The sequence below is a fragment of the Lactuca sativa genome, chromosome 3, assembly GCF_002870075.4.
Source record: "Lactuca sativa cultivar Salinas chromosome 3, Lsat_Salinas_v11, whole genome shotgun sequence".
NCBI classification, from domain to species: domain Eukaryota; kingdom Viridiplantae; phylum Streptophyta; class Magnoliopsida; order Asterales; family Asteraceae; genus Lactuca; species Lactuca sativa.
This window is the reverse complement of record NC_056625.2, coordinates 133798863-133817620: the sequence shown is the minus strand read 5'-3', so window position 1 is coordinate 133817620 and position 18758 is coordinate 133798863. Positions and strand designations below refer to the sequence as shown.

At 29.5% G+C, this 18758-nt stretch overlaps 1 protein-coding gene across 1 annotated transcript; it reads right to left on the bottom strand.

Annotated features, from left to right (window-relative positions):
* Positions 1–13336: 13336 nt before the first annotated feature.
* LOC111903124 (uncharacterized) lies at positions 13337–13876 on the bottom strand. The gene has a single exon (XM_023898911.1). It carries the CDS (start codon positions 13874–13876, stop codon positions 13337–13339), a length of 540 nt encoding a protein of 179 aa, XP_023754679.1.
* Positions 13877–18758: the final 4882 nt, after the last annotated feature.

Below are 18758 nucleotides of genomic sequence, written 5' to 3'. Positions count from 1 at the left end.
AAAGAAAAAAGCAAGCCAAAAACTTTGAACTTTATCAAGAAGACACATCACCAGAGAGGTTAGATTGATTAGAAATTGGTGTATTCTTAGGTATCAGTGTATCTGTGAGGAGGTTTTGTGATTAAAATTTGTCAGGCGAGTCGGTATATTCATCATATCAATGTCCTTACAAAAAGTTATTATTGTCTCATTGTTTTATGTTAAATCAAGGGTATAATATTAGCAATAGCTTAGGTAAAAAAAATTATTCAATGCGTGTTTTTTATTATAAAGTGTTTATAAGTTGGTAGTTTTTATATGATGTGAAAAAATATAAATAATCAGCCATTATTAGTATAAAAATTATTCAATTCATTTTTATTGGAAATTAAAGAAAATATAAACCCTATTGTAACCATGTTTTTTTTTGAAAAAAAATGGTATATATACGTATTGTAATATTAACCTTATTGGTCATTTTACTTATAAAAAAATTTAATGCCAAAATTACTCTAATTTCTCATTTTTTTTTTAAATAAACACTTTAATTTCCGCTTGATGATTGTGAAAGAACAATTAAGGAATTAATCATGACTGACTTGCAACATGAGATACAAGAGACTGAAGACAAGCGTAAAAGTAATCAAGAAGTTGAATCAGAAAATTGGATTATGTAACAAAGAAATCATCAGGTTTGATCGAGAAATCGAAAATTGAAGATGTAATTACGAAAATGCCATTGTCGTCGAAGATGCTTAGATTTATGAAACCTACAATCTGTAGTACATGAAAACTAGGAACGGGTTATCAGAATTTGCATAAGAAAGAGAATTCGCATAAGAAAGATATTAGACATGAAAGAAGGAAGAAACAATTATCGTTGTCTCAGGCAGAATCTGTGAGTTTTCCTATAAAGGGGATGGCCGAAAGCTACTCGGGCAGCAGTATGTCAAGAGCAAGCCGCTTGGTGGATTTGAATGAGACAAAATACAACCATGAAACTTCACAATGTAGCTTTAGAACAAACATAAACAAACATAAAAACTCTCTCAAGAATTCATATGATAAGCGTGTTATTTCAATCCCGACTCCCGTAAAGAAAGGAAGGTTTAAGGAACAAATGAAAAAGTAATCAAGTAGATGTCTCAAAGTATAATGTCTTAATAATGAAAAGGAATACGACAACCACTTCTGAACCATATGAAGCATGAGCACACTTCTCTAGTTATTATTATTATTATTGTTATTAGTATTATATTTATATAAACCATATTTATTAATATTTAAACATAAAAAAAATATTTTTTAATTAACGTATAAAAATGACTACATTTTTTAATGTGAAAAATTCATTTTGTTATCATTTTTATACAAAATAAATACATATTTATACCAATTAAATACAAATAAATATATTTTTTAACATATAAAAATATATAAATTCCGTATTGAAGGTACACATAGAATTTCAATTGTATAAATACATTGGTAAATGCTTAAATATTTTTTTTAAATATAAAAATATGTTTTTAAATATATAAATACATTAAAATTAAAATGTAAGTACATTTGGTAATGTGTTTATACGACTTTATTTATATATATATATATATATATATATATATATATATATATATATATATATATATAACCAAAATTGGTATGCAAGAGGATTCACTAATGATTTCATACTTTCAATTCTTTTTTCATTTTCCTCCTTTTACTTTTATTTGTTTTTATATTTTGTACCCCTAAACTAATTTTGATGTAACAATTTTTATTCTTATAATTTTAAAATCTATATATATTTATATTCTTTCTCTTTAATTAATTTTTATTTAACAGTTTTCAACCCTTACAATTTTAAAGTTAAATTATTAGTATTTTATACATTATAATATGGCCCCTTACTATATTTTAAAGTTACATTTTGGTCCCTTATATAATTTTTTAATAATCTGTTTTTTTATTAATTTTTTAAAGATACACTTTCAAGTCAATTGTTTGTATCCATGTTTTATTTTGATATTTTTGTGCTCCATTTTATATGATTTAATCATCTTCGTTGTATATATGGTGTCAAACTGTGTTTTTTAACATACCGGAGCTTCCGCAGCAACGCACGGATGGTCCAAACCCTAGTTATTATATTTTTTATGAATTTTTACGTATATTTTTAAATGTATTTGTATTTACAACGTGTATTTATATATATTTAAACGTGTGTAAAGATACTTATACAAGTAATACATCTTTATATGTATATATTATATATAAAAACGTTTTATATGTATGAAAAATATTTTATACGCATAAATAACATTTTTATTAAAACGTCTAAAAACATTAATTATACTTTTAAAAACGTATTTACTTATAAAAATGTTATTTATACATAACATATACATATAAATATATATTATATATGTATTTATTAATATTTAAATCTATAAAAGCATATTCTTTAACGTATAAAATCATTTTTTAAATGTATAAATATTTTTTTATACATTCAAAAAAGAACCAAAGTAAATCATCCAAAAAACTTTTTTTTGTGTTTTAGTTTATAAACGTATAAAAACATATACTTTAACGTATAAAGAATGTTTTTTTATATGTATAACGTTTTTATTTATAAAATAATAATAAATACGTTTTAATATATATATATATATATATATATATATATATATATATATATATATATATATATATATATATATATAATGTTTTTATACATATAACATATAAAAATGTTTTTATTCATGAAGACTAATAACTGCGCTTTTTATATGTTTAAATATAAATAAATAAATTTGTTATACCTTTAAAAATATATTTATACATTTAATGATATTTTGACAAAATGGTTATCATTTATGAGAGCAATGATAATTGGATGTTGATGGGCATACGTAGATGGAGTTCTCCAAAGGGGTATGTACGTCATGCATGATCGATTACTTAAACAATGCAAGACAATATTATATCTTGCAACCATCAGGATACCTACTTCGGACAAAATCATCCAATACTTGGTTGGTGCTGGAGAGCTATTGAAACGTAATGATTGGTAAACATCATCCTAGTCCCTATCAAACATGATCGCATATTCCTCAAAGTGTGTATCATTCTCATCAGCTAACTCTTTCCTGATTTAGGGTCGATCATCTTCATATAAACCGAGACAAGAAGTGATTACTCGAAACCATAATTTCCGTTTACATTTTGTATATCTTCGATACGGATGCAACATAACCGTAACTTGTGACATGTATGCATGACAATAATATTTTGAGTAAATTACACGAATGGTCTCTATGGTTTGGGGTAATTTGCGCGCTTGGTTCATAACTTATTTTTTTTTTTAACTTGAAAGGTCCCTACTGTTTGTTTTTATTACACACTTGGTCACTACTATTTGTTTTTGTTACGCGCTTGGTCATTTTCTTACCTAAAAAGACTATTATTTAAATAGGAAAAAATAGTGAGTTATGTAAAGTAAAGTGAGGGGGTGGGGTTGGAGGTCTGTTTGTTTAAATAAATTAAAAAATAAAGGGCAAAAATAGTGTTTTTAGGTAAGACAATGACCAAGCATGTAACAAAAGTAAACAGTAAGGACTTTATGAGTTAAAAAAATAAGTTATGGATCAAACGTGCAAATTACCCTAAACCATAGGGACCATTCATGTAATTTACTCTAATATTTTTTATGCATGCGGACATTATATCGGGACTGGTCAAGTTTATGTGTAATTTTTAACCGAACAAATTGTGTCACTTTTGGAAAACTATTGGGGATCTTCACTAGGAGGATCTACATCTCTATACTAATAAAAGAGTAGCTCTTTTTTCATGTGTCATCATATTAGACATTTTAATTAATGTGTTGCCACTTGTCAATTTATTAGTTTTCCATTTTAAATTTATTAGACATCCTCATTAATGTGATTCTATTTTAAATTTTAAACTTTAAATTATTGTTTTCATTAATTCACAAATAAAAATATCTAATATATATTAAAAATTAATTTTATATATTTATTTGAATCAATGATTATAATTTCACATAACTAATAAAAATATCTTTTAAATTAATAATTTATTTAAAATAACTTATTAATAATTTTGAGTTTTTAATATAAAAGTTTGATTAATTTTATAACCGTGGTTCCCACGGGTTATAAAATAGTAATTTATATTCAAATTTTTTGCCTTCGAGGTAGGATGTCCACGTGTTGATACGGATCACCAATCGTATTTGTAGACGGCATGGCTAGCTCCTTTAGGTTTCTTAGCTTTCCATGTTTAGATTGTTTCTGAAAACAATCATCTTTAATAAATAAAGGTTTTTTTTGCCACTTGTCACAATCTCATGCATTATGCCACATGTCATTTTGTCATAATTTTGAGATATTTATTTTCCACTTGTCATTTACTTTATTTATTATTATTGAATATATACCATTAATTTAGTTTCTATAAATTAAACATACCATAATAACTATATTATTTTCAAATTTTAAATTTCAAATTTCAAACTTCAATTTCAATTTTAAATAAATTTACAATTGAAACCTTTGTATTTAAAATTTTGTTATAATTAATACATTTAATATACGGGTCTGACAACTAAACACATAATTTTAATTTAATTTTTTCATTTTCTTTTTAATTTATACTTATTTCAAATTTCAAATTTAAATAAAACTTCTTGTTTAATCATTTGTATTTACCATTTTGTTTTAATCAACCCGTATATTATACGGGTATCACAACTAGTTAGTATACATAAGATCTTCTTCTTTGGAGTTGATTTGGATCTTTTATTAGAAACGAAAAAAACCCAAGAGAACGTTACAAATTATGCACCCATTCCATCAATTCTTCTATGGAATTCTTCCTGAGACTCGAAGACCTAAAAATACTTTGTTAATGATCATTTTTGTTTACTCGACATAATACAAACATAAAGCATAAAAATTATAATTTACTTTATCCGAAAAAAATTCTAATGTGGCGATACCCGCCACCTTTGAATGATAATTTATAATGAAAGTAAATAAAAATTTAGAAGTTATGAATGAGAATTTATAAGTATTATCTGAATTTAGAAAATTTTGATGCATTATTCTACAAATTATTAAAATTTTGATGCATTATTATGTAAATTATTAAGAACTGATGTATTATTCTATGAATTATTATGAATTGATGTATTATTTTCTGAATTATTAAGAGTTGATGTGTTATTTTTTGAATTTTCAAAAATAAAACTTAATGGTTAAAAAAAATATAAGACAAGTAAATTAAGTATTTTTTTTAGGTTCACAAACTCTTATACAAAAAAGGAGAAATAAATGAAGAAATTTTGGGGATTAAATGAAGTAGTTTGGAGGATCCACAAACTTTTGAAAAATAAAGGATAATTGAAATATTTTTTTATTTTAGGATTATGAAGATGATAAATAAAATAAAGAAAAAAAATGATTTTGGTTCTATGTATTTTAAATTGATCCATCCTTCGGATCCATAAGTTGTATCATTTGTTGGATTACCCGAATGGAATAACCAAATTCCAAAACCCACTAACTCAAACGTATAATCCAATACGCCAATTAGGAATAACTCAAACGATCCTTGTACTAATATGAATTGAAATATTAACACTAACATCTAACCAGTAAAACTGTCGTTAAAAAAAACGTATCATCCAATACAAATGTCTATTTTTTCCCTTTGAATTTCTTCCGCTACCATCTACTATAGATTGTTGTCCAAGAAAGAAAAGGTAAAATTTTCTAAATCTCTATTTATTTCGTTTTCAACTTTTGAATCTTCCCAACGACATAATCCAACTAAGATGATTTTCAGGATAATAAGTGGTTAATTGGGGGAATCTTGTTGGCGAAATGCGGGAAGCAAGTAGTAATACATTACTCTTTCATGGGGGGAACCTTGTTTGGGATCTATGTTGCTCAAAATTACTACCTCCCAGATAAAAATCTTGTACGTCAAACCCTAACCATGTATAAGCAAATCGAGGAACCTTCTCCTACATCTAATGATCTAATTTGAATGTTTGGGGGGGGGGGGGGGGGGGGGGGGTGTTTAAGTGTTGATTCATTGTAAGTTGAGGGAATATTACCTTTTTGTTTCGATTATTATAGTAAAATAGCAAGATTAAATGCAAATTGTTTTTCTTATAATATAATGTTTTTCTTATAATATAATGTTCGGTTTTCTACTTATATGTTTTCAATATTTATTCGCCATTTTGTTTGTTCTAAAGCAAGCATAACGAGAAAGACGAAAAGCTGATTTATTTCCACATATATCATTATGGATGTGATATTGTTTGCTTATATGATTGTTCTATCTTTCCAATGCAATTTTGGTCTTCAAAGAGAACAATAATTTGTTGTGATGTGGTGCATGTTTTTGTTAAATCATAAGATTATACTTTGGTCTAGTTTCAATACGTTTAATTGGGTGACACAGTTGATTCGAGTTGGAGTTGGAAAAGAGAATCTGAATCAGTTGAGGAGTTCAATCAATTTCAGAATTATGTCATGGATATTTAATGGGTAAGCATTTCAGATCGAGTTGGCAAATGGGTTTGGCTTGGTGGATTAACTCACAACGAAATGTAATTGGTTTGATACATCAAATTACATTCATTTTATTTGGAATAATCGGGCCCCTTTGCCTGGAAGGCCGCGTTATACAAATTGCATTTAAATTAGAATTGTTAATTTTCTCTCCATTCTCATTTTCTAGTTTTTGTTATTTCTAATAATACAATACAACATACAAATACATACATAAACACACACACACACAAAAAAAAAAAAGATACTCGTCCTTTCTTCTACGCTTTTTTTGTGCATCAGAGGATTCAACATTCAGAAGTAAGGAACAAATATTGCAACCCTTTTTCTTGAATGATTAGAAAATTTTATCTTGCTGCAATATATAGAATAACAATACTTTATTAGTTAGTATAATAAGTCAAAAATATTAATAAAATTATCAGACTTAAGAAGTTTCATACATTCAAATAATCAACCCAAACAATATCATTAATATTTTTTTTTCAGATATAGAATCTCGTGTGACACTAGCAAAGTTGATCAATTCATTAAACTTGGTATGTATATATCTCGTACGGTGGTATTTTGCTTTCACCTTCTATCAATCTTCATACTCTATTATTTTTTAATTTTTAATTTCAAAATATACATCACACACATATACAAACGTAGAGAGATACTCCACTTTTCGCTTGCGTTCTTCTTCTGTGTCGTAGGAGCACAATTTTAGACATTATGAAAAGCTCCAGAAGCGATAGAAGTATCGAACACAACACCCGATAACTAATAAATCTTGCAACCTTTTTCATGAATGATTTACAAAATTTATCTTATCCTCTCTAATAAATAAATGTTTTTTTGTCACTTGTCACAGTATTATTCAATTTGCCAAATGTCATTTTATAGTTATTTTGAATTAAATTTTTTCTACATCTCATTTTATGAGTTTTTCTATTTTATTAAATTTCACATAATATTTTAATGTAATAATTGCAATAAATGTAGTAATAAATGAATATTAATTTCACCAATAAACTTACCTTTTAATTTCAAATTTCCCAAAATTAAAGCTAATTAGTATATTTTCTTTATTTAAATTATTTGTTTAAATTTAAAATATAAAAAACATTTTCTTTATAATAATCATTATTTTTCTTATTTTCTTATAAATTAAAAGTTTTCAAATATTTTAACATTTATATTTAACATTTTTTTTAAAAATTAACTCATATAATATATTGGTCACACAAATAGTTGCAATATATAACATAACAATACTTTAATAGTTAGTATAATAAATCAAATATTAGGAAGCAAAAGACAAAGCATGTTTTAAACGCAACACAAGTAACACCAAGAAACTAAAAAAACCAGTTTATTATAAGTATAACGACAAAATTGATAGGCTCTGTCTGTCTATATATAACTCGTCTATGATTAAGACGCATTTCAAGTTTAAATTTGAACAAGAACACCAAGAAACAACAAGGCACATAAGCACATTTTCTGGTTTAAAGTTACTACAAAATGCTTGAGTACAAAACGTGAAATGGATTACATTAAACGCAAGTTTAATTTCAAATGAGAATTGTTTTAAGAGAAGGAGCCAATGGAAGAAGAGCCAAGAAAAAATAGAGATGAAAGTAGATGTAGAGCCATGGAGGAAGTTAGTCCATGATAAATGGAATCATTGGGCTTAACTAAGTTAGTCTATAAGTTATTTAGCCCACCAAAATGTCTTAAGCCCAATTCTTAATACATAGAACTTTATATTTAAAAAAAAGTTAAGTACGGATTTTTAATATGATGTATTATTGAGGATTAATATTAAAAGGGAAGAAAATAAAATTTTGGTAATTCAAATGTTATTTTCGGAATTTAAGAAAAGAAATAAAAGAAAAGGGTCAAATGTGGAATTCTCATTGTAGCAAGAGTTGGATTTATTAAATGATCAAAATCTTTGACATGGGCAAATGGGCCACAAAAATAAGAAAAAAGAAGAGACCAACGAGAAGAAGACGAGGAGAACAGCGGCGCTAGTCTATGCCGGTGGTCGGCGATGGCGATGGTTGGCCGGAGATGACCACCCATGATCGAATTTCTTATGGGAGTAGCAAAACACTCGTGATTTCTACTCGTGGACATAATCTTGAAGGTGTTTTCCTAACCCTAGGAGAATTGTGTTTAGACTTTAGAAACATGAAATTGTTTGGGATTCATTAATATATATGATAAAATTAGCTTTAGATATTTGAAAGGATGAGCTATAATCAATAAAGAAGCGAATGCATATATGTTAATAGTCGGATATTCACAAATTGACCTTTCTAATAAGTCAAACTTAATGATTTAAATTGAGATTTAAAGGATAGAATGAAAGAAGTTCAAGAGCATACTAATTGGTTTATGTTATGATGTCAAGTTGTATTAAGCTAATCTATGGAAATGCTAGACACAAATTAAGTAGAAGTAATTTGTTAAATTGCATACACTTTCTCAATGAAAAAAAGACAAATAGATACGATTAGCATTTCATGTAGAAGTTAATAATTGGCAAGAGTGAAATAAGGAATAATTGTATAATGGAAGTGATATGCAAAAGTAAAAACAATGAAATGTGAATAGAAGGGAAATAAAGTTCGAAATGGTAAATAAATATGTAAGATTTACAAATTGAAGTCGATACTCAAACTTGACAAAGAGATGCATAAAAAATAGTAAATTGGAAAGTATGTGGTATTTCACTATTTTGGATGTGATAAATGTTCTTTGGAGATCATACGTCGGAGTTAAGAATCTTTAAAGTTGGCTAAAATACATCTAATGGTGTCAAAAAGTTGTTTAAAAACCGATTAAGACTAGAACCAGGGACGAGAGTGATTCAAGAACGATCTGTTTTATGCCAATTTTTAGACCGGGTCGAACCGGACGGTTCTTTAAAAACCGGATTGAACCGGATTGATAGAACCAGTAAAAAACTGTTTGAACCAGTTTATTGAACTTAGAAAAGCAGATTTCAATTAGGCCGTTAAAAACATCCAATTTCCAAAGCAAATTTAATAGCTCAAATGATCAAGTTATCATAAGTGTACACAACTCGAAGATCAACGCACAGCACTACCAGATGTAGGAAAGTTATTGGTTATATATATATATATATATATATATATATATATATATATATATATATATATATATATATAGGGTTAGGTTATTTTGTTTTCACTATCTATTGTGTGCATGTATGATTGATTCTGGACCAATCATTTTAGTTATTTTAAGAAAGTAATTAATGCATATTACATGTTGAAGATATAATAGGTATTAATTACATCTTCAACATTTAATATGCATTAATTACTTTCTTAAAATAACTAAAATGATTGGTCCAGAATCAGTCATACATGCACACAATAGATAGTGAAAACATTTGAACCTAACTCTCTCTCTCTCTATATATATATATATATATATATATATATATATATATATATATATATATATATATATATATATATATAGAGAGAGAGAGAGAGAGAGAGAGAGAGAGAGGATCGAGTGATAACTCCTTTTTCGTTGAGGACTGTGAGGATTAATCATGACTCTCCATCTAAAAATTTGAAGGGCTATGATATTTTTTTTATTTAATTGTATTTTTCGTAAAAATGGCGGTGACATTTTTTAAATTATATCAAACTTTTTGCCATTTTACTGGGAGGGGTGATTGTTTTGAGGGCTTAATCGTTCTTCGGAAAAATAAAATCCTCGTTACTGTGTGATTTAATCCCCCCCCCCCCCTCATTTTCTTCATTCTTCTTCGTTCTTTCTCACTGTATCAAGTTCTCAGTCATTTCTAAATGTATCAAGCATCGATCGTATAATCCTATTGTTCGAAGTCGTAATACTTTTTCAATCATCGTGTTTAATCTTCGCAATTCTCTAGTTGATCTTATGGAAGCAAGTACTCTTTTGTTTTTTAGTTTTTATGTTATTAAGTTCGTGTTTGATTTCTTTATGTATAATCAAAGTCTTTATTGTTAGTTTTTGCTATATTGTTGTTCAGATTGATCGATTATTTGTCATTGTTTCAGTTCTTTCATTTTCTTAATTATTACGAAACCCTTTTTTTGCTATATTTTTTGTATTCGTCTTTCTCTGTGTGATTTGGTTCGATTTTCTGTTAATTGATTTGTTTTAAGTTCCATTTATTGATTGTCATTGCTGAAATTGTTAGATTATTTAATATTGTCACATTTTGATATCGTTGTTTAGTTAATTGAACTATTTATACTTTCTTTCATGTATTCATCTTTCTCTGCTTTGTTTCGTTTTTTTTATTAATGGAAGTATTTGAAGTTCAATTTATTGTTTATCTTGTCTGAAATTGTTAGATTACTTGATATCGATTTTTTGATGGAGTCTCTTATACCGGGTTGTAGGATTCACAGAGGTGTTAATGATGTATGGTTTGTTTTTCTGAATGATCTTGAAAAATATAAAGGTCGCAGTCACACTACTCCTTCAAGGTTTTTCATGCCATGCTCACTTATGGTATGATCCGTATTGTTTTTTATATATATTTTATATTTTATAATTTTTTTTTCATTTTGTTAGACAAATATTGTTTTCAAGAGGACGGATAATATTAATGCACAACTTGTAGACAGAATTCAAAGTCATTTGGAAAAGTTTACGTGTTAATTTGGTATCTTAATTAATTATTTTTATATTTCTTTATTTTAATTAAATTATATATATATATATATATATATATATATATATATATATATATATATATTATTTTTTAACATTTTATTTTTTCAACAAGTATTCTTTCCTATTCTTAGGAAAGTACATTACTTTTTGATTGTTTTTTATTTAATCAACGGAAAGATCAAAATGATTGATAACAACATGACTACATGAAGGATCCCTACAAAATATCGGGGTTTTCTTGATAATTTGGTAATTATTTTTGTTTGTTTTATTTTTATTTTTTGTTTTGTTTTTTTATACTAATAAAAAATTTGTTTATGTAGAAGACAACGTTTAAACAATATTTGACTATTTTGGATCATCCTCAAGTCAATTCATTCAATATAATGAAGATGGAAACGTTTCAAATGGACTGGCAGACTAAAGACAATGATGTTGACAGTGGGTTATGCTTGATAAGACACGTGGAAATATGTTTGTAAGATGTTGTTGTCAGACATGAATTCATGCAAAGCTTCTTTTGTTACAATTGTTGACGATTATGATAATCTAACAAGCTACAAGAGGAAGAAGGTTTACAATGAAGGTCATTTACATGAAGTTGATGTGAGGGTTAAAGCAATAACTGTTCTCTGATTATTTGATGTGTCTCCTCTTGAAAATATTTTGGTTTTTATGTGGTTTGATAAAGAATACTATATAAGTATCCTTGTTTGTGTTCTGTTTAGAATTTATATGTATGTTTTATTTTTTGTTTTTGATGATCACCATCATATGGTAAACTATGATACACTTATGCTATGAAATAAATGTTGGTTTATAATGATGCTAAAGAAGTCTATATAAGTATACTTGTTTGTTTTATGTTTAAAATTTATATGTATATTTTTTTAATGATCACCATGATATGATAATCTATGATTTACTTATGATATGATACAAAATTGTGTTTTATAATTTTTTTGATTCAAATTATTCATAAAAATATAATTGATATTAACATATATTTTTTTATTCCGTTACCATGAATAATATAATATTATTATTTTTCTTGTGGTGATATCCTATTAAAGAGACTTTAGCGACACTTTAAGTCAAATACTTTCTTAGTTAAGAAAAATAATATAAAAAAAACTTTATGTATGTTAGTATGTGTCCCAATATGTTTTTAAGCATTCTACAATTAAGAAGTGTGGCTCAATGTGTTTTTAAGATAAATACTATTATAGTTAATTCAAAATTGTATATTTTTATTTTAAACCATATTTTATTCATAGTTTGATGATGAGAAATTTCATTGTTTCAAAATTTTATTATGATTTTATAAATTAAATGCCTTACATTATATTAAAAATGTCATGTATAAAGTCATGAACCAAAATTGTTTTTATTCCACTAATATTTTTTTAATCTTTAATAAATTAATGTTAAATAACTACTTTTTTGGATCAAAGTTTTTGAATAAAAAAAATATAGAGTTTCAAAAAGAAATTATCATTTATAACACCATTTAATTTAAAAAAAAATTGTATATTTATTTGAATACAATTTTTAATCTTATTGAAAACTTATAAATAATATTTTGGATCAAAAAACTTGCATCAAAAGTTTATTTATATATAAAGAATCAAAAAGAATTTGTTATTTTGAACATCATTTTAATCAAACCATCAAACATTTTTATTAAAATATTTCATTCATAAATTAATGAAGCACAATTTTTTATTTTTGTGAATCAAATTTCAAATCTTATTAAAAAATTGTATCTATAATTTTGGATCAATATTTTTGCATCAAAAAGATAAACATAAAAAGATTCAGAAAGATTTTACCATTTAGAACATTATTTTATTTAAACATTCAAACAATCTTATCAACTACTTTATAACTCATATTTGAATTAAATTGTTTGCATAAAAAATATAAGGGTAAAATGATTCAATAAGAACTTAATATTTAGAACATCATTTTATTTAAAACATCAAACAAACTTATTAATCAGTATATAGTTCTTTTGTTAAAAATATATCAAACAAATTTAATATCTATCAAACATTAGATCTCGCTTCTTCTGTTGCGAATTTATGGCAATTATGTGCATCATGTTTTTCACTTGTGTCGTATTTTATATATTTACCACATTTAAGACATTTTCTCTCATTCTTCTTTGCTTTTTCAGCACCAATCTTCTTCTTCCCCTTCATTATTTTCTTTGTTTTTCGAACACCTTGGTTATTGATTAATGTAGGAGCTAATATGTTTACTTTCTCCTTTTGTTCCATACCCATCAAAGTCTCAATAACTTTTGTGTTTTTCATTGATTTTGCATTTTTTGTTTCATTGTCAACCTTTTTCATCTTCTCATTCATATCATTTCTGAACAAGATCAATTTGTCAAAGTCATTCATCAGCCTATCAATGCAGAACTCCATTGCAAATTCTAGTTCCCGTATAACAGATTGAATTTCTTCTTTCTTTTCTTTTGTATGGACATTTGGTATTTTATAAGTATTCATGTATCGTGGTACCACATCTTTTATCCATCTTTTTGTCAAATATTCTTTTGGATAACTCTCCACACTTTCCATTCTTAAAACATAGCAACAATGTCTACATAAAATTCTTGTCAATTCAAATTTTTAGCAAGAACAAAGAAGTTTTTGATCCGATTTAAAAAGTTTAAGTTGTAAAAAAAGAAAATAGTCAATAGTCAATATAATTTAATATAATATGTGTAATATAATTGTAATTTATAATGTACCTCAAATTGGCCATGATGTTTTGGATGTTTGTCTATATATTTAATTATGAATGTGTAACGACCCATTTTTTACGTCCAAAAATTTCATTTTTCAATCAATATTTAGTAAAATCATTTGTAAATAAACATTGTTTGATCAATCCATTTCATAAACATATACTATGTCTGAAAACCAAAACATGTAATCAATCAAAATGTCAGAGTACAAATCCCAGAATGTCTCGTGGTGCGGAAAACAAAAGCATGTGTGCGATGCGCCGCTACCGCGCCAGCTCCTTCCCCTTGACAAAAGAGGTACCTGAAGCAACAACTAAAAACCGTAAGCACGAAGCTTAGTGAGTTCCCCCACTGTACCACATACCATATATCCACATAGCATACATACTGCCAGACAATTCTGGGGTGCCCGACCTACCCGGTACGACCATTCTGGGGTGCCGGCCTACCCGTGCGGCCATTCTGGGGTGCCGCCCTGCCCGTGTCAAGCCATTATGGGGTGCTGACTACCCATGTCAAGCCGTTCTGGGGTGCTGACTACCCTTCGGTCCTAACGACCGAACTCTACTACTATCACATTTAACATATTATGCGAGCATATAACATATCAGGTAGTAGCAAACCTAGATGATATCACAAAGACAATCATCTAACATACAACTCCTACTGGTGGGCCGGCATTGTGGTCGTAGACCCACCGCTACTGGAAAGTAACTCACCTCAAAGTAGTTGCTGATTAGAGCGGGAACTGACTGTTTACTGCTGTTGCTGCTGTTCCAGAAGTCCTCCGGCTATAATTCCCACAAAACGTTCAGTCAAACACTGCTAGTTGTACTTAGGGTAAAATGACCATTTTACCCTTGACCAGGTCAAAGTCCAAGTCAAAGTCAGCTTCCAGTTGACCCGACTCGCCGAGTTGGCTTGCCAACTCGTCGAGTCCCTATCCATTCGATTGTCCTTAATCCCGTCTCTACTCGACGAGTTAGGAATTGACTCGACGAGTTCTCCTTCTAAATTGATGTCCAAAGGTCCTTCATCCTACTCACCGAGTTGCATGAACAACTCGTCGAGTTCATCTTCATCTGATGAACACTCTATGCTGAGACTCGCCGAGTTGTATGAACAACTCGTCGAGTCTGTTCTTGAGGTAAGAAGATTGTCTTGGACTCGCTGAGTCAGGGCATTGACTCGCCGAGTCCCTCCATGGATGAGTCTGGCTTCCGACTCACTAAGTACACCCATGACTCATAACTCCTACTCCGCAAACACGCAAAAAAGGGAAAACTCGGGGACTCGCGACTCGACTCGCCGAGTCCGATGAACGACTCGTCGAGTCGTTCACATGCAATTACTATATACTCAGCTCATGCTATACATAGATCTGGGTTCTTAGGGTAGGTTTTACACGTAAAGTTTCCAACTTTACGTGTATACATGCATATGATGGGGATTTAAGGCTTAATAAAGGCTAAAATGGTAGATCTAGGACATTCAAGCAATATACTTCCATAAAGGCCATGAATCTGAGCTTCTGGAGCTCAAACATGCCTAGATCTAGAGGTTAATCAACTCATTACAAACCCTAATCCATAATCAAGCTTGGAAATGGTTCAAGAAGGACTTTAATGGTGCTCTAAGGGACTTTAAGCATAAAAACAGAAGGAAACTGAGTTATACCTCAATGAATCTCTGAAATAACACCAAGATATCTGGCCTCCTTCTTCTCCTCTTGATCTACTCTCCTTCTTCTCTTAAAATCTTCAAGAAATCACAACAAAACACTTCAATCTCACAAAAAAAAAGGTTACGACGATATAGGGAGCTCTGAGGGTGAAGGAGTCGGGCTTGGGGCGCATAAGGTTGATTTAAATAGGGTGCAAACCCTTGAAATTAGGGTTTCATCCAGACAGGGGGGACTCGCCGAGTCGCCAACTTAAACGTGCTTAATATCCTGACTCTACTCGGCGAGTCGGGCCTACAACTCGCCGAGTCTAAGGCTAAAAATGTAAATTACTTAGATAGATCATACGTACCAGGAAACAGGTGCTACAGAATGTTTTCAATTCTTCAGATTCTTCTAATCTTATTAACATGCAACTAACCATTGATGCAAGAATCTCTGATTGAATATCAAAGAAAATATTTCTTGTGAAGAATTCAGTTGCTTCAACTTCAGGTTTCAATCCGGTTTTAAAATCTGGTATTGTGTATCTTGAATCATGATAATTTTTTCTTAGAATGCATTTTGTCCTTCTAATACAGTATCAAAATGAGTTGAAAATTCAGTCAAATGCAAATATGAGTTAGAGAGTAGCCCATATAAATAATTTCCAACTTCAGATCTTGATGTAGTCCTCATCAATCCGGAGAATGTGCATTCTTTGAAATAAGCAGGAATCCATAAATCTCTCATTTTATACATCTCATTAAACCAATCATTTTCATTTAATTGAAACTCATCCATTAAGTTTTTCTATGTTGATTCAAAATGTTCTTTGAGTATTGTTTCATTTACAAATTAGATCACTCAACATTTTCAAAACATCTATTTTTGCCCTATGACTTCCCAATTGCCCTATAAACGTTGAAAATGACTTTTTGATATAATATTATTTAGAATAAATAATCTTAACCAAGTTATAGTATATGTCACAAGGATTCCGTACATATAAACGCTAAAATCCGACTTATAACAAAGAAGTCATGAACCCTCGAAGTTTTGTGACAAAACCGGCATAACGATGTGTATCATAAGAAGTGAGTTTGGGATAAAATACTTTTTAGCCTTAGCGATCTAAACGAAAATCGTAGTAGATGTTAAACCGAGAGCGTGCATATAGAGAACATCCAAATCTGACTTCGTTAGAGGAAGTTATGATTTTTATAAGATTTGGCATAGCAGTATGCAGCCCGGAAATCGAATTTTAGATCGATAGATTTTTAGTCGACAAAATCTAAATGAGAACCGAAGATCTCGTTAATAGGAGCTCAACGATATAAAAATAGATGAAAACGCACGACGTATGACAAAGTTATGAAATTTTAACGGACTTTATCTGTCTAAGCCTGTTAAAATATAGCTTTAAAAATAAAGTCAAACTTAGCCAATGGAATCTAAACGAAAGGTTTAGATCACATCGTTACCTGAACGTAGATATAAAGAATGTCAAAAACGGAGCTCGTATGTGAAAATTACGGATTTTAGAAGATAATAAGTTTTTGGGATTAACCAACGAGTGACACGTGGCAGGATCTAGGCCACACCTTCCTCCCCACGGTTTTGCATGAGATTGTGACACTTGGCAGGGTTATGCCCAACGTAACAAGCAGTACGCCCAGCATACATAAGTGTTGGCAACCTATAAATAGGTGGCGTTTCTCCTCATTTCTCCACACCAATTCACTCCAACTCTTTCCCAAACACCCCAAACCTTCTATTCTTTTCCATAGCACTTCGCAAGTGCTAGAGGCGAGTCCCGAAACGCCAGAAGGCTCCGAGAAGGAGAGCTTTCGGCTCAAAAGTTATGTCCCTACAAAGCCCGACTCCTAGCTAAACCCCCTTGTAAGTGAGTTATGCTTACCCTTCTTTAATTATAACTTATGTTTAAGTTCATTATCATTATTATGTAACATCCCAAAATCGAGACCCAAATTTTTTTGTTTTAAAGTATATTAATTGTAAAATAGTTAACGGAAAACAACATTTAAAATTCTTTCAAACATAAAGTCACAAATCACAAGTTTCAAAACCATATTAGTAAATAGTATAATATCAGAGTACAATCCCAGGTTTCTCAAATGCGGAATATCATGTGTAAATGTGTGATGCGCTGCTACCCAGCCGACTCCTTCCCCTTAGATGAAGAAGTACCCGAAACTAAAACTAAAACCCGTAAGCACAAAGCTTAGTGAGTTCCCCCTATCATACTCATACCAAATAATGCATAATATTCAGTATCTTTCAACCGGTAACTGTCGGGCATAGCCAGGAGCTGGGATCCTCCTCGGTATCTTTCAATCTGTAACTGGGAACTAACATCCCCTTCGATATCTTTCAACCGATAACTGGGAGCTACCCTCCCCTTCGGTATCTTTCAACCGGTAACCAGGGGCTATTTCACCCCTACTACTGCTAACACATATCAAGCATAGTAAACATATCAAGCACAATAATCATATCTCATATCAACACTAGATAATTATCACAAAGACAATCATCTATCCAACACTCTTACTTGTGGGCCGGTATTATGGCCGTATACCCACTCCTACTAGGAGAAAACTCACCTCAAAGTCGTGTAGTGTCTGCACTGATCTCAGTATGAAAACCAACTCTCCTCGAATCCTCAATCCCTACACAACAACTTTTCTAACTTATCAATTCGTACTCGTAACCCGAAGATTACGAGTACTCGTTTTTTTGTACTCAATATACCATCGAACTTGTTGTTTGTGTTCATCATAACCCTTTGACCGACTATCACAGGTCAAAATCCGGTCAAAAGGGTTATGGTGAACACAAACAACAAGTTCGATGGTATATTGAGTACGAAAAAAATGAAATGGACCAAATGAAACAAACGCAACATTTAGTTACCCTCAAGAGTCATTTTCCCAAAAAATAAATACAATTAAATGTTGGGGACTCGGAAAATAAAAAAGGTTTTTTAGGACAGGCTTGTTAAAAATATGGGTTTAATGACACTTGGAAA

What these genes read in the sequence shown, in the direction of transcription:
- LOC111903124 (XM_023898911.1), bottom strand. Translation starts at nt 13,876, where the DNA reads ATGGAAAGTGTGGAGAGTTATCCAAAAGAATATTTGACAAAAAGATGG.